Consider the following 22,168-nt stretch of genomic DNA (forward strand, 5'->3'; position numbering starts at 1 on the left):
GTATTCCAAATTTCACGGTCTGAAATTAAAGACAGAGTTTACAGCTTTATTTCAGAGGCACACTTATCCTATGAAATTCCATTTGTAAACACATTTACAATCAACTTTTGTAGATGTTGGCTGTGACAGTAAAGCTCAGACCAAACAAAGGAGAACTTTAGCCCTAAAGAGTAAAAAGCTGTAGACATCAAAATGGAGAGAGGTGTAATGTGTCTCTCTCCAGAAACAATGACAAAACCAAGAATGCCCATGCCTTTGGTTGGCTCTGGCTGAGGCCCAGCAGGAGAGCCCATATTCTTCTCCTTCTCCATACATATATGGGACTGCTATCAGCTCCAACAAAAAATATGTCTGAGCACATGCAAGTAATCCTAGAGACTCCCTGACTATTTTGCTATATGTCTAATCCAGGCAATTTACCTGCCTCTTCAGCTGCAATACTCATTCCAAGCTTTTGGCACAAATCACACACACTGTTCCTGCATTCTGGAAAAGTGCATTTTCTTCCTAGAGGGACCAGCCTGAGTTCAGGAGCAGATGACTGCACCTTCAGCTGCTCAGCTCTGGGATAGCTGCCGTGTAAAAAGCTGAGTACTGGAGCGTGCTAACTCCCAGCAACCACTCATCCTCCTCCTCCAGGACTAAGGGAAGCCTCTGCTTACACTGAGAGGGTGACACAAAAGAAAAGAGCTACAGTTTGGCTGGAATGTGATTGAAGAAGGCTCCCTGTTTTCTATCACGTCTCAGAAAGCTCTGTGCTGAGAGCAGAGCTCCCTTCCAAACCCATCATGTTGTGACCGGCGACCAACATAGCAGGAAAACCTCACCTCTGTGCTCTTTTCTCCTGAGCCCTCTGGGACAGAGGCACCACAAGGTGGACTGAGTGTTGATCATATACTGAGGGACTACATTGTCAGAGGGCAACTGAAGAGTGGCAACACAAAAACTCCACGGATGGGGCACAACTTCCCACACTCCATGGGGATACAACTTTTTTGTCCTTTTCTGGATGTGGGTATTTCAATTTTCAAAGGACCAGGTCATGCTGCTTTTATTTGTATACTATAAAATACCTCTCCCCTGAAAGCAGGGGAAACCAAATTCCTCATTATTTTGATGGGTTTAACCTTAGTGAACACTGAAGTAAGAAGAAAATTCTATGGTGACCATAAATATTAGAGCTCTATACCTTGGCCCTAAATCTTAGAGTCCTGGGCCCTTTTCCCAGAAAACTCCTGAAGCATATATGTATTTTGTGTGCCCTTTAAAAATGAATGCATAAATTTTTTAAGTACTCTAACATTTCCCAGGTTAGCATCAGCCAGTGCAAAAAAAGTTCACCTGTGCCCCACAACTGTGTGGAATCGTGATCTGTGCAGTCCTGTTACCAAAGCACCTATGAAAGACAGAAAAAGCGCAAGAGAGAAATGGGAACAGTGTGTGGAGAAAGTTATAACTGCTTTAGAGGCCCATGCTTGTGACAAGAACCCTTCCTGCATTCTGTATCACCTGTAGGGGCGGAAAACATTCCTGTAATCTCAAAGCTGGGAGTGGGATTTGTCCAAATTAAAGACATGAGAATTTGCTTCCCTTCCGAAACCCCTTGCCTGTCTTTGTTTGTTGAAATACCAATTACTGCTGAATCTTTCAGTGTTTGCAAGACTCATGTAAGTTGGGCAATACTTTTCTTTGATCATAAGAAACTGCCCAGCAAAGAGGTTACACTTTAACCACATCCACAATGAAGTTATAGAGCATGATATATGGCATGTCATACATATAAAAACTAAATTAAATAATCGTAATACTTATGTATGTGTATATATATTATATTTAAGTATGTAATTATGCTATTTGAAAGTGATAGCTCATCATACTTAATCAAGTTAATGGCATACTAAAATACTGTAAGAAACTGTTTCTCTATTCTGCATGAAATATAACTAATATGTTAAACATGGACATAGGTATTTCCTTTTAAGAATGAGTTTATACTTAGAAGAAAAAAACAAAAAAAAATCGATTTTGTTGGCATCTATTTCTTAAAAGTGAAAGGTCCCTCCATTTTCTAAGGTAAATCATTGCAGGATGCAGTCTTTCTCAAGGAAATCGGGACTAGGCCTGAGCTTGGGCATCATGGTAGATTGTATGCTGGGGATCAAGTGGTTAGAGGAAAAAGAATATTACCAATGTAAAGAAAACAGTAGCAATACACTTGCTTTCCCTCCCCACAGGTGTATCAGACGTTTCCTGTGTAGGAGAAACACTCACTAAAGTTGTTCAATGAGAAAGGGCTGCTAATATGTTTGAGAGGGTTATAACAAACTATTAAAAACTTTGTAAATCAGCTTTTACCTAGAAATGCACCTCTGGACTTATGAGAGGTAGATACTTAGAATAACAGAATCATTTAGGTTGAAAAAAACCTTTAGGATCATTGAGTCCAACTGCAAACCAATGTTTGCCTTGAAACAAAAAGGACTGTACATCTGGGGGCTGGGGTGGTGGGGAGGTGAAGGAGAAAAAGAAAAATAACCCAACCTGTAATCCTATGGCCATCAGTTAAAATCCTAATACTCTACACTTGCCCCTAAATGTGCAATGAAGAACTCTGCTTTTTAGAAAGTTCTGTGCTACTTACAGGTATCAGATAACTAAATCAGTTAATTAGTTCTGGGACATAACACACTTCCCCCTCCCTGGGAGGGGGAGACACTATCTTTTCCAATTAAAGATATGGCATGTCAGCAAGTATGTAAAAATTGTGTTGGCATATGTAAAGTGCAAAACAAAGGTTTGGGAAGATGAGAACAATTTCCTTAAAAGCCAATTGAAGGAGTCTGTGACAGCAACTGTAACTAAACATTGTTTTAAAATTAGTTTTACTCTCTCGATTATTTGCAAAGAATCTCTACTGTAAAAATCTCCCCCTATCCTTTCCATGGGGCACTGGATTAGTCTGCATCACAGCAGTGACACACTAATTAACTGCAATATGGTTTCATCTAACCTACATTCAGGCTTGGATTTTTCCCTTCTCTTCTGTAAGAAGTTTGTATAACGGTGAAATGTGTGACTCTTTCTTCTTGTGGGGCTTACAAGATCACAACAATTTTTGTGAAAAAACCACAGCATGGACTTTTTTAGTGCAAAGGCATACTGTTTCCAAAGAAACATTTACTACAAAGTTACAGGCTTAGCTGCTCCCCAAAAGGAACAGAAATACATAATGACTTAATGTAAAATAACCTTCTGGTGGTCCTATTTTGAATTTTCAGTATTTTGCCACTAAAACCCTCTTCTGATTTCAAGTGGGGCCACGCAGGACTGTGGTAACAAGACAAGTAATGACCTGAATAAAATATGGGGCAACAGTTTCAAGGAAGGTGGACCACACTTCTGATCATATCTCTTCCTCTCTGCTCTCTGAACAGACTCAAGAGGGGCAGCTACACTACCAGCCCCAGGGACATGGGACTGCTGCACCACACCCCGGAACAGGGGCAGCCCCAGGGACCCTCTTGGGGGCTCTGTGTACCTCGGGTAAAGTTCCAAATGGACAGTTCTAAACACCCTTCTTGCAGAGGGGGCATTTATTTCAGCATCCTTCCCAGCCAAGCTCAAGTGCGGAGCGATTGAATCTGGCTGATGCACCGAGCTATAGAGACTTCCATCTCTCATCTTTCATCATCCACTTAATATGAAAGTAGATATCCTTGCAGTTCATTCAGATTTCTGATCCATTAAAGGAACTGCATATTCTGGAAGAAGACAGCAGCACCCAGTTTTAAGGGGTAATTTCCTCTTGTACCAAATAAGTAGTTCCAGACAGGAGACCTTTCAAGTTTATTGGGAGTACCACAATTCTTTTACTGACAGATGAGGGAGATACACATGCCTAATTTATCTTGCCTGACCTATTGCTTATTCATGAGATATAAATTATACCACTCCCTTACAGTTCCTTCCTTTCACTTCTCTAAAAGCAGAGATAGAGATCTCTTATTTTTTCTCCATGGAACATCTCTGGACTGCCACTAAGCCAATCTAGAACCATTCAGTATCTCAGAAAAAGTGACAGAATGGCTAGTGGGTTTTTAAATAGCAACTACTCTGACCAATTCTTATTTTTATTTATTTTTTGTACACGGAAAAACCAGACCCTACATACTTTTTCTTCACAAAAGTCAGGGCCAACATTTTGAAAACATTGTTCAGAATGCTACAGAATCACTCTTTCTTTCTTTCTTTCTTTCTTTCTTTCTTTCTTTCTTTCTTTCTTTCTTTCTTTCTTTTTTAAAGTAATGAGTGTGTAGTTATGCTTCAGGGGCTTGTTTTGTAGCAACGTTATTTTATCCCAACTTCCAGTCACACATCAGGTTGCTTATCACCTTGGGGAAATGAAGTCTTGAATGGATTTTATTTTTAAAAGGTAAATAATTTTTAAATTATTTAAATGAATGTATTTTATTTTTAAAAGCTAAAAAATCCCTAAGAAAATGAGGCAAGAGAATAATAGCTCTTTGGGGACAGCATGACCGGTGGTCTATGCCAAAGTTCACTGCTGTCCATGGAGGAGTTTTAGTGACTCCAAGATGCCTCAAGGCTGGTCCCTGAACACTAAAGGATGGATGCAACTGCTTATGTCACTGAGTGTCCATGGCAGGAAGATACAGAAGCAGGATCAGCCCTTTGAGCTTGCTTCCGAAGAGCCTGGGTATTGGTAGGGGTTTTCTTCACTGGTATCATAATCAAGCTGTTTTCAGAACGGGCTAGCACCATTTATCATAGTCACCCTGATGAGCATGACAAACTCGGGTATTCTCGGGATTAAGTTATAACTGGAAGTCCTGAACACGATTAATTATCCACAGAATGCTGTGCAACTAAATGCCATACAATGAAAAGAATAAAACTCCCCAATGCAGTACATAATTCTTTCAGCAAATAGCACAAATTCAGGATCCAAGAATTAAGGTAAAATGTTATTGCTGTGTAATTCTATTCAGGAATTCAATGATTATAAAATATATCAACCAGAAATAATGTCTCACGTTGGTCTGATTGGATCTGCTTAACAAAGGAAGACTTATGCTTACTGAAAATCTTTATGCAAGTTACCTTTTTTTGTCTAAAGTATATATTGCTTCCTCTCTATTGCTCTGAGTTTACTCAGCATGGAGGATTTTATTGCTCTTACGCTAAAATCATATTTCTTCTTATTGCTGAAATACTACTATTGGGGGAAATGGTAAAAAAAAAAAAAAAAAAAAAAAGAGACAATTAAAAAAAATTCCTCTCCTAAGCTTTGAGGATGAACGTATGAAAAAAACTGACCACAGCAATTTTTTCCCATCAGGATACAACATGTTACTAACTTTGGGGCAAGTGTGGTAATAAATAAACATGAACTTCAATTATTTAAACTAAATTACATATTAAGAAAAAAACCCCAACCTTTTGTCATTACAGTGGAAATATGAAAGCTACCCCCCCCCGTCCCCCCCCCCCCCGGTCTTATGCACTGTTGTTTGATGGGACAACAAAATATCAGAAACTGGAAGTTGGCTGGATTTCTGCCAGTTTCAGGAGGACCTTGGATGGATACTGGCACCTCACCATACAGAACAGGGGCCTCCACTGTCATTCTGCGGGGACAGCAGAGAGTTGCTTAATTCTGCAAGGTCTGAAAGGTGGCTGGCTGTCAAGCAATTCTTCTGTGTGAGTGAGGTAGGCAGCTTTGCACCCACAGCTCTGACCCCGTTTCCCAGAGCTCATTCAGAGGTGTGTTATGTAGCACCCATCCCAGTGCTGCAGACTATGGTAAAGTTTGGCCTGACAGCTGCAGGCAAACCTATGTCATTGACTTTCAGTAGGATTTTCTGCCCTATGCTGCACAGCCTCAATTTTGGAACATATTTCTGGAAGAGGCAAAATCCTCACTAGAGGTCACAGCAGTATCTTTGGAGGCAGAATCATATTTCTCATCTGTTTGTGGTGGAAGGTAACCATGCACAACTCCTCAAACAAGGGCAAATCACATCCCTACGAGCCAGCTTTGTGGGATTGCTATAATTAATCTGTCTTTCCTCTGTTTGACTTGCTCCGCTCCTCAGGAGAGAAGCTTCCAATTACAAATCTCTCTGCTCTGGCACAAGGAAGAGGTCGGATCCCCCGGCACACTGGAGAGCCTCTGCGGAATCGCGCAGCCTGTGGAGTGAGGAAGATGACAAGGACACGAGGTGAAACAGCATGAGAAGAGGGGATGACATTATCTCCCTCTGTGGTGTCTTTCTCTGGCTTCCCTACCACACAGGTGTTGCCTAGAGAAAAACACTAATGCCTGCGAGGTTATCCAAGAGGATGAGAACATGTCTGTATAAGGAAAACAACAGTTGCCCTCAGGACTGAATTTTGGTCACAGTTGTAGCTGCTCATCTTCATCATACTTTTAGCAATTTGATACAGAAGAACAAATAAGGGAAAAAGCAGGGGGAGCAAAGTTGGCATGACTTTAACTTATTTCTTCTTTAAAAGTGCCATCCTACATTATTAAGCCTCTCTACATTATTCATCTCATGACTTTTACTGCCATTATTTCCCAATAGTTTGCATACTGGCAAAACTGCACACATACATAGCATGGATATTTATGAAGTGAGTATTTCTTATACAAAAAATTGTAAGAATATTCAATGACTAGAGTTTTAGCATCATTCGTAAGTAGATAAAGAACACCAACACCCTACACTGAGCAGAGGTCATAGTCTAACTTGCTGAGCATCTGTAAATCACAGGGAAGCCAGGGGAGCTTCAAATTCACAGCTCTACTGGGTCATGCCATGCAATTATTATTAAACTAATCAGATTACCAAGTAAGAACCAAATATCATGAAGGTTGAACCAAATAAATAATAGAATTTAAACCCAGCATTGCAACTAAAATTAATTATTGCTCATAAAAATCTCTACAGAGCCTTGTTTACAGACAACTCACATTTGAGATTCAGCTTTGTGTATAGCATATGATTCTTAACGTCACAGAAACTTTGCCACAAAAAGCTACAGTCATCCAAACGTCCACATGAAAAGGACAGATTCCATTTGGAAAAATCCAGAGCAGCAGCGCAGTTGTCTCTACTATCTCTACTACACAGGTATATTTTTTCATTGAACTGTAAATATTGCTGTTTTTACACTTGAGTTTTGGATTTTAATTTTTTTTTTAATGGAAGGTACTGAAGCAACAAACAATATGCTGACTTTGACATTCAAGGGAGTATAACCTCCTGCTGATGCCAGGGCACGAACACACTGAGCTCCCATCAACATTAATGGAAGCGGTACTCTAAACTCCCATGCGCTGACATGAGGGTACGCTGTAAGTTTCATGAAGACAAGTGCCAGGAAGATCTTCTCTCTGACAATCAAGTAGTCTTCAAATCAGAAAACAATGCTTTATTTCTAGAGCATTTTTAATGTGGCTTCAGTGAAAGGTTAGAAGCAGTTTGAAATTTAACCATTCAGGAGAGGAAGCTCTGCTTTCTAGACCAGAACTATAATGAAGTCCTATAATGAAGTGAACTGACATGTATACAGTACAAAGACTGAAACTGCCAAAAAAGCAGAAAACACTGTTTCATTCTGCAGTTCTGGTTGCATATAATTATGAACCAGATATGCTTTGAGAATTTTTAAGTGTCGGTATTTAAAATTACATAGGAGAACAGTGAAAACAAATGGTAATAGTATTAACTTGGTAACAAATGTAGGGGAACCATTTCATGTTGTGCTAAATACGTGCTGCAAGCAAGCAGTAGGTTGTTTTATGAAACATTTCTTATACTCTTCTGAAAAGATAAACTTGTCTGAGAAACCTAGTTTTCAATCTATTACAAATGTATAGCCAAAAGAGGCCATGTTGTTTCATCAATTTCAAAGATACCCCCAGTCAGTTTCGAAATCAACAACATAGCTCCAATATCCCACATGCAAGTGAAGACGTATGTCTGACTTTTAAAAAGGAAAGCAACGCTTAACTCTTGCTTTAACATCCAGCCGGAGTACATGAGAGAACAGGTAACTCTTGAAGACCATTGTCAACCTAATTCATGCTGAGATGTAAAATAAAAAAGCTGCACAAGTGCTTTCTCACTTAGAGCAAATTTGTTGCACTGAGATTATTACAATAAATTCCATATAAATCAGTACAATTGGCCATTATTTTGAAGACTATTCTGATGGTATACAGATGGGGTAACAGGACTTGGTTTGGGGATTTTTTTTCTGTTTAAAAAAGAATTAAAGAGGAAAAAATACCCAAAAAACTGATTGTAACATGCAGTATGACTAAACTCAATCACATAAACAATTTTAAAGAAGTATGCTGTTTCAATCTAATTTTAATTAGAAAACTTAATGTAAAATCATGGCAAACATGGCAAAGTCTGGGTAATATGACAAAAATACCCTGAGCAACATTATAAATCTGTTAAGAACACTGATTATTTTGATTTTGGAAATCTTCCTTAAACCACTTGATTGATTTTGGTCACTGGGGTTTTCTGTTTACAAAAAGGTCAGTCCATCCTGTGGTTTTTATGTGAGCCCATCACACACCATTTAATGAATGCATCTAAACCAAAGACAGAATGTCTGGGAAGTAACATGTTAAGGAGCGTCCTCGTGGCTGCCAATCAGACATCACTGGGTGATCTTGCCCTCTGAGACAGGTTAGAAGGAATACAGCCACAACAAACGAGCCAAAGTGCTTTCTGTATCTCCTGGTTTCTAAAAGCATATATTACAGGATTGATGATGGAATTGTAGGTAGCTGGCAGGAGGGTGGCATAGGTGTATATAGAAGGATAGGTGTAATCTGCTATTAAGGAATAGAGCGTAAAAGGCATCCAGCAAGCAGCAAAAGTCCCCAAAATAATGGCCAAAGTAGACACTCCTTTTCGGGTGGTCACATAGTGGGAAGTGGCCAGGAAATGGTGTTGCAAGGCAATCTGATGGGCATGGCGCATCACGATTTTACAGATCTGAATGTAGAGCTGCAGCATGAGGGCAAACATAAGCAAGAAAGAGACCGAAAGGACAGCTGCATTATTTTTAGTGAGTGGTCTGATAACACTGCAGGTGGATTCATCTCTGAGGCAGTTCCAGCCCATTACAGGCAGCAGTCCAATACAGATAGATGCTCCCCAGAGCAATATGAGCATGACATAGGTAAAAGTGACAGTCCTCTCTGAATTGTAAGTCAGGGCATAATAAAGGGAGAGGTAACGATCAACAGTGATAGCCAGCAAGCTGCCAACAGATGCTGAGAAAGAGGCAACAATCAGTCCAATCGTAACCAGTTTCGTAGCTTCTGACTGCAGAAGGTAGGCAAAAACAAAATTGATGATCAATCCAATGCCTGCTAAGAGATCTGCCAGCGCCAGGCTGCCTATCAGGAGGAACATGGGGGCGCGAAGACTGGGATTATGGAAAATGATCAGAACCACAATGGCATTTTCGCAGGAGATAAGGGTCCCTGAAGTACACAAGACAATGTCCCAGGGGTTTACCAAAAGCTCTGGCTCAGGGTCTACGGCAGGAACCAGGGAGGAGCCTGCAGCTGAGGCATTCTCTGTAGAGCTGGCTTCTACATGATCCTGAGGCAGCCAGCTCAAATTAACCTTCAGATCTTCATTCATTTTAACCCCTGTCTTCTTCAACAGAAAGACATTTTTTTAATGTTCAGCCACAGCACTGGACACATCACACACACACACCCCCCCCTCCCCGGAGCATGCAACGCCCTAGACAGCAACACCAGCCTGATGTGCAGGCAGGCACTTGTTACATAAATGTGACAATAGAAAATAAAAACAAAAACGGGGGAGGGGGGAGGATATTTAAAACTGCCTCCAAGGGACCGATGCACGGAGGCTGAGTGATCCTTAGGATAACCTGCACGGGGAGGGAGGCACGGGCACGGGAGGCAACCCATAAAGCAGCTAAACCCCCCTCTAAGCGCCGCAATTTGGGGTGGGGGCCGGCTGCGGGGCGGCGAAAACCCCGCTATCCTGCAGCCGGGATTATACTGGTCACGGAGGGAGCGGACAGGATGGGGAAGGAGAAGGGGAGGCGGAGTATCATCCATCGACCCCCAGTGAGGAAACCCCGCCCGGCCTGGGGGGAGAGTAGGGCGATATCCTCTGAGAACTTACAAACTCGACGCGGACACCACACACACACATACACACACACACAGAGATCCCCCACGCACCCCCAGCGGCGGATCACCTGGGCTGTCCCCCGGCGGCTCGGAGGAAGGATGGATGAAGGCAGGAGGAGGAGGAGGAGGCACGGAGGGGTCGCCGCGGTCCCTTCCAGGCGCCAGCGGGGCCGGCGCCGCGCGCGGGGCGGGGGGCCGAGGGCGCAGCGCAGGTGCGCGCCCCCCGCGCGGGCGCGCGCAGGGCGTGTGCGTGCGCCCGGCTGCGAGCGAGGGAGCGAGGGAGTGAGGGGGCGGGGGCGCGCCTCGTGCCCGCGCGCCTGCGCAGGTGCGCGCGTGGGAGGCGGTGAGGGGGGAAAAGGGGGCGGCCGCCCCCGCCCCGCTCCTCCGCCCTGAGGGATCGCCGCGCCCGGCCCTGCCAAAGCTGCCGCTCCTTTGTGGCCCGCCGACCTCCCGCTGCTCCACGGCCAGCGGCCGGCGCTTCCCTTGCTGCCAGAGCCTCCTGGAATTATTGAAATGAAAATTATCCTCGTACTCCGGGGGTAGTCAAGTACTAGCAGCACGAGTTTGCCCGGAGAGGTTGTGGTGTCTCTGCCTCTGGAGGTAGCTCAAAAGCTGATGGCATCGCCGTCCCTGGTAGTGTTCGAGGCAGGTTGGGTGGGGTCCTGAGCGACCTGCTCCCTGCCCATGGCAGGGCATTTGGAACTAGATGATCTTTAAAGGTCCTTCCAACCCAAACCATTCTACAGTTCTGTGATTCTGTGGTCCTGAATGACCTGTTCTAATTGGCAGTGCTTTGAGAATTGGGGCTGAACCAGACCATCAGCGGAGGCACCCTGGAGCCTAACCTTTCCGTGATCCTGTGGTGTACAACCATATGAGAGTCATAGAATGCTAGAATCAATTAAGTTGGAAAAAACCTCTGAGATCATTGAGTTCAACCCATGACTGAATGCCAGCATGTCAACCAGACCATGGCACTGAGTGCCACAACCAGTCTTTCCTTAAACACCTCCAGGGATGGTGGCTCCACCACCTCCCTGGGCAGCCTATTCCAATGTTAATTCACCCTTTCTCTGAAGAAATTCCTCCTCATGTCCAAGCTAAGCCTCCCCTGGCACAGCTTAAGACTATGTCCTCTCATCCTGTCACTTGTCAGCTGGGAGAAGAGGCCTACCCCCATCTGGCTACAACCTCCTTTCCAGTAGGTCCTGAATGACCTCTTCTAGCTGACACTACTTGGAGACGTGGGGCTGGACCAGACCACCCCCAGAGGCACCCTGGAGCCTCAACCGTTCTGTCATTCTGTGGTCTGCAACCGCATGAAAATGAAAATATGGTATAAAAATTTAAAAGAGTGATGCCCAGTGTCAGGTCTAGAGCAGGTAGATTCTGCCTTTGCAGGGAGCCTGCTGGGGTAGCATGGGTGTGGGGATGCCTGCCGTTAGGGGATGGTGACATTAGAGACCCATGGGCGTTTTTACGAAGGTGTTAGATATTGAGTAGTGCAGGCGGGCCAGTGGGACTTGGAGTGAGCTGGAACTAAACTCAGATATAGGCCACTGGGTCAGAGGATCCACACCAAACAGCTTTAAACGCCAGATACAGATGGTTTCTGCACAGAAAATTGTCTCCCAAGGTCCTCTGTACAGTCAGTGGAGAGAAGTGTGTCCTCCAAGGCATGTCAAAACAGTGGGATGAGTTGTTCTACGGAGGAGCCAGGGAAATTTTAGGAAAACATGCTTTGTGCTCATTTACACCACTATATACCTAAAACCCTCTGGAAAATCATGCCCTGGGGAATGATTGGAATCTGGAGGAAAGATTTCCTTCTCCCTTGTTGAGTTATGGACTCAGCAAATCTGTGTGGTGCCATCCTTCATTCAGATCAACCTCAGTCACTGTGCTAAGCCTTGTGAAACTTTGCTGGATGACTCAAGATGATTCATTCATATTTCTGGTGCCCCTCCTGCTTTATAACAAGGATTAAAAATGGATAGCACCTTTCTGCTATTGTCTTGCAGTTTTATCCAGTGATTTCTTATGTGACAGTGTGACAAATACTTTCCTGTGATCTGGACTGAATATGTTTGGTGTGTTTCATCATCTGTCACTCTTCCATTTAGAACAGTTGTAATAAAAATGCAAAAGCTCTTCTTCAAATGTTTTAACATTTGTTTCACAAATGGCAAAGACAAGCATTTCAATTGAATATTTTAATTTAGGACTTTGGAGAGCTGTGTTTATTCACTTATTTAATTTGTGAATGATTTCCATTCCAATTATAACACATTATAAACAAGCTAATGTTTGTATCCTGTATTGCCAGTTTGTCACTTTTTCCTGAGATGGTGGATTGTTGTCATTAGGGCGAATGGCACTGGCATAGATTTCACCCAGTGAAACAGAACACTTGTCATTTAGAGGAAAATCTCTGTTTGTTAAAATCTCTGGCAATATGAAGATTACCAGGTGCAAAAATTAGTGATAGGTCATAGCTAAAAAGCTTTTGTACCACTGCCTTGCTATTTATTTCTGTGTCTCATGAAGCTGCTGCTAGAGATGTTTGCTGACCCTCAAGCTAGCACAGTACAGCCTAGTGCTGGAACAGGAAGCAGAGGTCGGGCTGTGCTGGCTTTGGACCCAAGATCTCAGGATCTCTGTCTGACGCTGTGACTGCCATGGTGACGTACAGAGATACTCTGGCCCAGCTCAGGTAACACACCGTGGCTTTGCATAATAATGGCATATCCTGAGGAATATATATGCCTGTGAGGAATAAAATACATGTGGAATCTAGTGCTGTTATCTGTCTTGGTCATAGTCTGGAAGACTCTTCAGGCAGTCTGTGACCTGCTGTGTCCAGGTGGTTTGGGTGAATTCAGGGACATGCACTTCTTTCCTTCAGGTATCTGTGACTGGCAATATACGGCAATCTCCTCTCCAGGGTCATGCCCCAGCCATGTCCTGAGGGGCAGGTCTGCTTCCAGGACCTCATGTGCCATGGATGGGGAGCCTTTTCATACAGTTAAGGGATGAAAAATGTCATCTGCTCCATTGCCTTCCTGGTCTGAACAGTAGAAGCATCAGGCTTTGGGATGCGTCCTGACTTACCAGCCAGTAAATTATAGAGCTATCCACAGAAACGAAACAGTCCCATTCAAACAGAAGAAATTATCCTGAAATAACACATTGACATATTTTTCATCTGAGTCCCTACCATCTAGCAGGCTTCCCTTCAGGAAATCCAACAAGGTCCCATGCCTCTCTTATTGCTTCCTAAGCACCCTCTCTCTATTCATAATCTCTGTGTTTTGACTCCTATTCTTTCAGCCATATAATCAAAACTACCCTGAAGGAGTGCCTAGTCAAGTGTGAGTCCTCATTACCTGGAATTGTTTTTCCTTTGGATTTTATTTTTCCCTTGAATTTTATTTTTACCCATATCTAGTCTTATAGTAATTTAAATAAAATTAAGAAAAGAAAGTTCATATTCGGGTAACAACCATAGTGATGGTTTGCTGTACAAAAGAGGTGTGAAAACCCTAAATATATGACAGCAGCCTGTGTGCATTGTAGAAATGGCTTTTGTTAGAATTTTCTTTCAGGAGATTTCATCTTCACATTGATTTAATCTTCAGTGTTACATGAATGTCATTTAGACACTCAGACCATGTAATGAACCAAATTCTTCCCATGCACAGAACTGTGCAGTTATTACTGATCTTTCAGAATCTTTGAACCAGCATACCCTGGGCACTGCACAGCCCATTTAACCTTTGTTTTTATTTTAACTTCTCTTTTTTCCCCCTTCCATTGGTGAATCAAGTATTGAAATTCTCACTTATTTTTTCTGAATTGCTAGGCAAACTGGAAACAATTAGGAGCATAACTGAAGTAGGGGTTATATATAAAGAATATTTTGGGTTTATTCTTAATCAGTCTTCGTCCATTTCCAAAGGAAAGAAAGAGAATGGAGCATAAAAGAATACTTGCCAATTTATATCAATTTAATAGAAAATAAATCTTGTCAGACTGATATTATTACAATGGGAAGACATATTTTGTTCCTCCACGGATGCAACAGATTTTTGAAAGGCACTTGTCTTATCATATGCCATTATAACAGAAGTGCCAATTTTCATTAAAATTCTTGTGAAGGGGATTAGTACCTGTTTTCTTACAACCTCTTAAAACACCAGCTTCTGACAGAGCCTGTGCCAGACTTGCAGTTATTCCATGACCCACAGAATAAGCAAAGAATGGGCGTGTTATAAAGAGGTGGACATCATGGTAAACAAAGAATACAGCAGAGTGTTTGAGTGGGGAGCTTTTGTCACACAGCTTGTTCAGGCTTTTTTTTAAAAAATACATATATATACAGCTATAAACATAACTATATTTCTAAAAAAAAAATGTATACAGTAATTCCTACATTATAGGGTACCAAGTACGGGACAACACTGACTGCATGGGAAGTAGCTGGTTGTATATGAGTTCCCTATGCAGTGACAGAGGGCTGCTGTGATAAAAGGAGAATCATGAACAGAAGCAGGGAAATAATTATTAGTTCTAGTCAGGGAACTGATGAGTTCAATATTTGAAAGCTTTGTACAGTCCAGGCCAGTGCATTTTCAAAAGTACTGAGAAATGAGAGCGAATGCAGGAAAGAGTCACAAAAGTATTCTGAAGAACTGGGGAAATTTCTCCTGGTGAAGGATTTATAGAAATTACTCTTTTCAATCAGTCTAAGAGAAGATCAAGAAATGCATGGATTACAGCATACTTTCACCAAAATTTTGAATGGCTCTTGAATCTATCAGAAAAAGGTGTAATGTCCGGAAGCTGAAGTTAGAGAAATTTCGATTCAAAATTAAGCTCAAAATTTTAATACCTAGATAATTATGCTCTGGACCAACACATCCAGGGCAAGTAATGATTCCATTTCCCCTTGACACCTTTTTGGAAGACACCCTTATCAAAAACAAATTCTATGCAGGCACATGCCAAAATAAAAACCTTACCCAAAATTAGTAGTAATGTCATTTTTTTCCTTTATGTGGGCCACTATAACAAGGAGAAGTTTCTTACAACTCACAGTTTATTCTCTTCAGGTGAAAGAATATGGTACTCTGATGGTCTGAGATGTTCGAAAACAATTAATTTTCTCTTGGGTTTTCAGTCGTCTGGACTGCTCTGAGTTGTCCTTTCCTGATGGGCTCCTTGCCCATGTCTGATAAAATGGCTGAGCATTCACAGTCTTCAAAATTGTCTGTCTTGGGAGCATGTTTCCCTGCAAATTTATCTCACGTTTTTCTTGGTAGCTATTGTCTCTTTCCTGCTCCCTTTAACACAACAGATTCTTTTACTTCTTCTCACAGGTACAGCTTCTTTAGAGCCCCACAAAGTACTTGGAGTTCTTCAAAAGACCACAAAGGACATCAGGGAAGAGAAAACAAAGCAATCATATTAAAAATATTAAAAAGTGCATGTTGTCCTGGGAAAAAGTTAGTGCTACAAACCCCTATATTGACCATGCTTAAGTAGAAAGGCTGGCTTCCAGCTATATTTGGTTGCTCTGTTGGCCAACAAAGTAGTATCCTAAAGTGGAAAACCATTTGAGGCACATTGATTATTCAGCTTATTTTATAAGGAGTTAATGGGTATCATGGCTCTTAAAAGCATGTAGAATATTTCTGCAAGTAGTCTGAAAAGCATGTCCAGTTATAATAGATAGTTCTCCGAAGGGTAAGTGACCATATTGTTGAGACATATAAATGATGATTTAAATGTTCATGCTTGCACCTTGCATGGAAATTGTGGTAATAATGCTTAAAGATACATTTTCAAGCTCACAAATGTCATTAAAAATTATTGAAGTCAGATGTGTTACAGTGCATGACATGGGAAATGTTAGCTGTTTGAGGAGGTTGGATGGAAGGGTTGTCCAGCAGCATGCACTCCTCCTGCAGAAACATCAGCTATATTGTCTGATAATTGCTTTGTACTGTCTTGGTTTAGGAAGACAGGTATCTGCTAGGTAAAATTACAATCAGAGGCTCTTTGGCAAAGATTTGGGAAATAGGAATAGCAGTTCTTTACTAGTATGTAATACAAAGCAAACAAACACAAAAAAAACTCCCCCCCCCACCAAACAACTACAGCATTAATGACAAACGACAACAGTACCAAGAACCTTGAGGGCTTTGTTTCACAAAACCCAGGGCAGTTTGGTTTCGGTGTCCCTGCAGGATCCTCAGAGCACCAAGCTGGAACAGTGGAAAAGTCCCGGGCTGGTAGCTGGGATGGCAGGGTGTCCCGGCAGGCAGGGGCAGGATGTCCCGGCAGTGCAGGGGGTGCAGGGTCACGCTGCAGCAAGAGGAGCAGCGCCGAAGAAACTCGAAGGCGAGGCAGAATAGCGGCGGCCCAGCTTCTGCTCCGCGTGCTTTGCGGCGGCTGAGATCCTCGAGGAGCGGCCGACACGCGTCTCCCGAACGCCGGAAGCAGAAAAGCACGCAGCTGCCTCAAGCTGTGTCTTTTACCTGCGTTATCTCCCCCTTCCACCTTTTGTCCATCTCTTTGTTTCAGCCAAGCACTCTCAAGTATCCAACACCCGGTCCCCTTGGCAACCCGTGGGGAAAAAATTCCCCAGAGAAAGAAGGAACAAACCCAACCCCCAACAGTTGTCCAGCAGCATGCACTCCTCCTGCAGAAACATCAGCTATATTGTCTGATAATTGCTTTGTATCACATGGGATGTTCAGTGAGAGGGGTTTGGCTGTGAGCTTGGTTGGTGGAAATCCACTGAATGGAAGAGTTTGACTTCCTCTTCTGTGTCAAAGCAGAAAATGTCAGAAATTCTTTGCGGATCCAACATATCTTTCACTGAATTAGCACCTCCATAGGAGTGATGCTTCACTCTAATTCATGTAATCAATTGAAAGTTAGGTAGGTTTTTTGTTTTGGTTTTTTTTTTTCTGGGAAAAGTTCACTGAAAGAAAAAGCTTGCAGTTCCACTCTGAATGACAGCACTTATCTGAATTGCTTATTTGTAAATACCAGTATCAGAAATCTGGGGAATCCAAGTGTGTAACAACACAAGTGTAACTCAGGACAGGTCACACAGAAACTTAATTATCTATGATCATAGTTAATGATGTGGAAAAGTGGAGAGCTGGAAACCATCACTGTTAGTTTTTACTTGAAAGGAATATTCTTTTAGTTACTATAAAATTCTTAGCCAGACATCTCAAATCTTAAATATTAACAATGGGTACCACATATGACCATGTCTATAGAGCAGCAGTAGCAGAACTGCTTTTAACTTTTATTTCAAGACATCACAACAAAGACAAATTAAAAATTGCTTTTTTTGCTTTTTTTTCATCCAGTCATCTTCAGAAGAAGGAAATATGTGTGTGTGTGTGGGTGGGTGTGTGGTGTGGATGAGTGTGTGGGGGGGGGGTGTGTGTGTGTATGTATTCCTTAGAAAATGCATGAGTGAAAGAAAGCATTCCTGGCAGGAGCAGAAGCTATTCACCCCACTTTATTAAAAGGGAACACATTTAGTCATGTTATGAAACTTCCCCTAGATATGGCATGGCTAGTCTCACCTCTTTACCTGACTTTCCCATATATTTCCTGCCTTAGTCAGTGGTCACCACCCTACTTATTTTTCATAGGTTATTCTCCAACTCAGCCAAGTCTCTTTGCATTCCGACTCAAGCTATGTCCTTTAGATTATGATACTGCCTTTCTCGACCCCATGGTGATAAGTCTGGTCCAATCCCTCATCACTGAAGCACAATTTTATCCAAGCTCAACAAATGGAGCCTTCTCCAGCTGATATTCATCCAAAATGCTGCTTGCAGAGGAGTGCTGAGCAGTGCTTTTAACAATTTAATCTTCTCCTAACAACATTCCATTGACTGTGGCCTCTCAAGCTTCAAATATGAGAAGCTCATTTTCTCTTTCAACACCCTTCAGGAAACATTAAATTTGGTATTGAGATGTGTTCACCACCTGTAATGAGCTTCTGGAGCCATCCTTTGCTACCCATTGATCACTTCCTTTGACACTTGGCATGTGTGTCCTGTAAAACATCCTTGTCACCACCTCATTGTCCCCTTTCAAATGACTGTTTAAGCTGTTGAGTGATTAATTCAAATATAAGAATTATTAGACGAGGTCTTACAGAGGTCAGACTTGTTGATTCAAAGATACACCTTGGTTCTAAATTTTGGGAATCTCAATGGGAATCTCAATGATTTCTGAGTTTTATTTGATCTTTGTGCTGTGTGTGCTCTTTGACATATATGTAGCTGGATATACTTGTTGCATTTTACTTCTGTATATCATATTTCTAAAAGTGTTCTTATTTTGTGTAAAACAGAGGTGTTAATGAGCCTTTTCTGCCTTTTTCAATTAATGTATGTGATATCTAAAGAAATAACCTCTTCAGAATACTCCTGCTCTTCTGACTGCTTTTGCTACTGAGCTGTCTAGGCAGCATCTTCCCATTTGGCTAATACAGACCAAATTAATACACAGAAAAATCCTATTATTACTGTTATTGGTGGTGCTGGACATTAGGCAGCAGACCATGATCCCAGTGACAGATAATGAAACATCAACACATGGGTTTCTTTTTGATTGCTTTCAGAATTCCCTTTTGAAGGCAAAGGTTTGGTAAAAATTGGAACTTGTGTTTCCTATTGGCTCATCTTACATTCACTCCCATTCTTCTGTTAAACAAATAGTGATAGAATAAAGTTAGTATTGTACTTTCTGGGCAATACAGCAATACTGAAATTTTAAGAACTAGGTTTGTTTTCTTTTGGGATGCCCATCTCAAATACTAAAAAACGATTTCTTCAAAAATTTTGTAGTTTACAGACATATATTAACAAAATCATTTGACTTAGTGATTAAACTTTGAAAGCTGTAGAGGTCTCTAGAGCAGCTTCTGTTTCAGGAGAAGAAAGGGTTTTTTAATATCTGTAGGGCTAACTATAGCCTATCATGAATTATAAACTAGATCACAGGCTTCTAATATTTTACTATCTGGACGGTGACCCAGAACCACCTCTTTCTGTGGCCATAAAAGTGATTGATTTTCTTGGCTCATTCATCCATAGAAGTATTTTCAGCTAAGATGACCAGTTTCTGTAATGAGAATGATTTTGAGTTACAGATTTCTGAAGTTCACAGAGAACATATCTATTCACAAATCAATTATTTGTAACCACTAGCAGCTCTTACTATGGCATTTATATGCTGGCATGCTAATTATAACTCACTCCTATTTTTGGTTCAGTGATCATGCTTATAATTAATTTTTTTATATTAGCAATTGTTCTCATTTAAATTTTAAAATTGGTGATTTTAAAATATGTGTACTAGGGTTGAAATTAAGTCTTGAAAATTACATTCTTACTAGCATGTATTGTCTGAAAATTAGTGTATTGTCATATTTGTTATAATGGTGGTATTTCCCTAAATGTCAAATACTTTATACATCTGACATTTAGAAGCTGTGAAGGAAAGAGGAATGGTAAAATACGTGACCATAGAGCTGATAATTGAAATGTGGCCTTGTAAATCCAGGTCTATAGGGCTGCTAGCCTGGTCATAGATGCAGGAGTGTGCGATTAAGTATCTGAACCTGTGAAGATTTATAAGAGCCATCATTTTCCACAGCAGTCATATGAAATAAAAAATGTTGCTTGAAAGACAGGTTGAGGACCAGGAGGGAAAGTGTGATGAGCAGAGCTGGTGGTTCATCTTGATTTTATTTACATGATTGTAAATCTGTAACTGCTCCATGTCACCTGTACATATTTGGGTTCAGTGCCTGACTGGTATTTAATAATCCCACAGTCCTGGTAGGGAACCCAGGGCTGGTGCAGCGATGGTGCAAACAGTGCAATTGTGCAGCTGCTGCACATTGGGAACACTGGGCTGCCTTGGCTTACCCTGATGGAACAGCAAAAACAGGCCCAGTAAATACAGCCAGTAAATTGTTTCTATTGCAATAAATTGTAGGAGAAACTCCTGAATATAGCATCTATTCAGAGACCTCTGGCCCCTTGCCTTTAAGAGGGATGAATATGCAAGGAATTCCTGAGATGAAACGGTTGCAAGAATGATGCCTGATTATGATGAAGATTCTATCCTTCAATCTGATGGTTTGCAGTGTAATTTTATCTGCTCATTCTGCTAAAAATTGCTCACTGGGGAAATTACAACCACTAAAAGCATTTGGGGATTTCATGCATGGTAGAATGATTTTTCTCTCATTTTTCTCTCTCCGGCAGGGGTGGAAATACAGCACTTCTTCACAGGGTTGAGAGGAAAGGGGGGTGGGACAAAAACCATTGGAAGTGGTTCTCCTGGGAGCCTTCCCTGGGGAAAGCACCACTTCTGAATCTAAAGTAATGCTCTTCCAATGCCCTCGTGTAAAATTAGTTCCTACTCATAGCTTGACACTGTAGCAAACTCATTCCCAGCACCGAAGAATCTAGCCTTGCTTTTTTGTATCTTTATCTCTTTGTTTAGCTCTGGTTTTAACAGTCTTACCACAAAGGCTGCTACAATCCTTCAGGTTTCAGCTGTTTCCAGGAGAACTAATGTATGTGCCAATAACCACTGCAGAAATGACCTGACCAGAAGCTATAACAATACTCTGTCCTCATTTATGGATGCAGTGACTGGTACATTTCTTCTTTCCATCTTTCTTCCTAAAGCTCTGTGGCACAGGGATGGTTTCTAGCACACAGAACAGGACAGAAGCTAGCTAAGTGGCCAGAGGGAGTACAGTGCTGACCAACTGTAACATGAGGAGTTTCTGAATTCTTGTGTGGTGGCTATTGTATAGAAAAAGTAAATATACCTGTGCTTACATCCTTGCAACTGTAAATTTCCTGTGACAGAAGTGTTCCAAGCCATGAAATGTAAGCATTCTAGCTTAAATATTTCTTCTTCTTCTTAGATGTTTTTGATTAATTCTATGGCTATTCGTTGTCAGCTTGAGATTAGCCTGTTGTTACATTACTTGTGTGCTGAAAAGGACGAGCTGGGAGTACAAAAGCTGTGAAACTCTGAGCTGCAGATGTGTTAGGTCCTGAGTGGTAAATTCAGTGACAGGATCTTGAAGTTGTCATTGCCCTTAATTGTCATAGCACTCCTAAAATTTAGATAGGCACGTTGCAGAAGATCACACCTTTTGGGGGTTAGAATCTTTATAATATTTGGTCTAAAGACTTTTAGTATCAGAGCAGCTCTTGGGGAAATGCAGTATGAAATAGATTACGCAGAACTAACTCCTATTGATGTAGGCCAAGTCAGTTCTCAGTGACATACTGATGCAACATTGATCTAAAACAGGTTTCCAAAACGTTGGACTGTGGTTTTATCTGTTTGCTGAGTACACACAAGACAGAGAGATCTGGATCCACCATCTGGCAAACAGGAGGCATGTATGCTGGTCTGAAAGTGCCCCAATTAAGACTATAATTAGCTGCTTAAAATGGGTGCTTGGAAATGTGACAAGTGTAGTAAGTGAGACAAGATATAGCAAGTGCATTATTAAGCAAAGCAGTGAGTTAGAGAGCACAAGGTCATCCCTGATAGTAGCTGGCTGATAATGAATAGGAAAATGTGTGGTATGATGTAAAGAAAAAATAAATACGTATTACAATAGAAGCTGGAATGCACTGTTGTTGGTCTCAGACTGTGGAAGATTTTACCTGTCTGCATTTTGATTCCTAATTTGCAATGCTTTTGTGTACCCTTCTATAAGTAATTAATCTTATATTCTTAATTTTAGTCTTTATTTCATAATTCAGGTCTGTGGCGAGTGAAAGAGGAAAATTCTGGGCTACTCAGTAGCTAAACAAGAGTAGGTAAGAGCCCTATTTATGACAGAAAGAGATCTAGCAATCACTA

General features: G+C 41.6%; 1 protein-coding gene across 1 annotated transcript; it reads right to left on the minus strand.

Moving 5' to 3' along the window:
- Nucleotides 1-5,517: 5,517 nt before the first annotated feature.
- Nucleotides 5,518-10,318, minus strand: GPR12 (G protein-coupled receptor 12). The gene is made up of 2 exons (XM_066175918.1): nucleotides 10,294-10,318; nucleotides 5,518-9,713 (listed from the first exon to the last, which is right to left on the minus strand). The coding sequence occupies exon 2, from the start codon at nucleotides 9,699-9,701 to the stop codon at nucleotides 8,697-8,699; it is 1,005 nt and encodes a 334-aa protein (XP_066032015.1). The 5' UTR covers nucleotides 9,702-9,713; nucleotides 10,294-10,318; the 3' UTR covers nucleotides 5,518-8,696.
- Nucleotides 10,319-22,168: the final 11,850 nt, after the last annotated feature.

This window comes from Chamaea fasciata, unplaced genomic scaffold, assembly GCF_029207755.1.
Source record: "Chamaea fasciata isolate MVZ Bird 193981 ecotype frontalis unplaced genomic scaffold, bChaFas1.0.hap1 SCAF_2, whole genome shotgun sequence".
NCBI classification, from domain to species: domain Eukaryota; kingdom Metazoa; phylum Chordata; class Aves; order Passeriformes; family Sylviidae; genus Chamaea; species Chamaea fasciata.

What these genes read in the sequence shown, in the direction of transcription:
- GPR12 (XM_066175918.1), bottom strand. Translation starts at nt 9,701, where the DNA reads ATGAATGAAGATCTGAAGGTTAATTTGAGCTGGCTGCCTCAGGATCAT.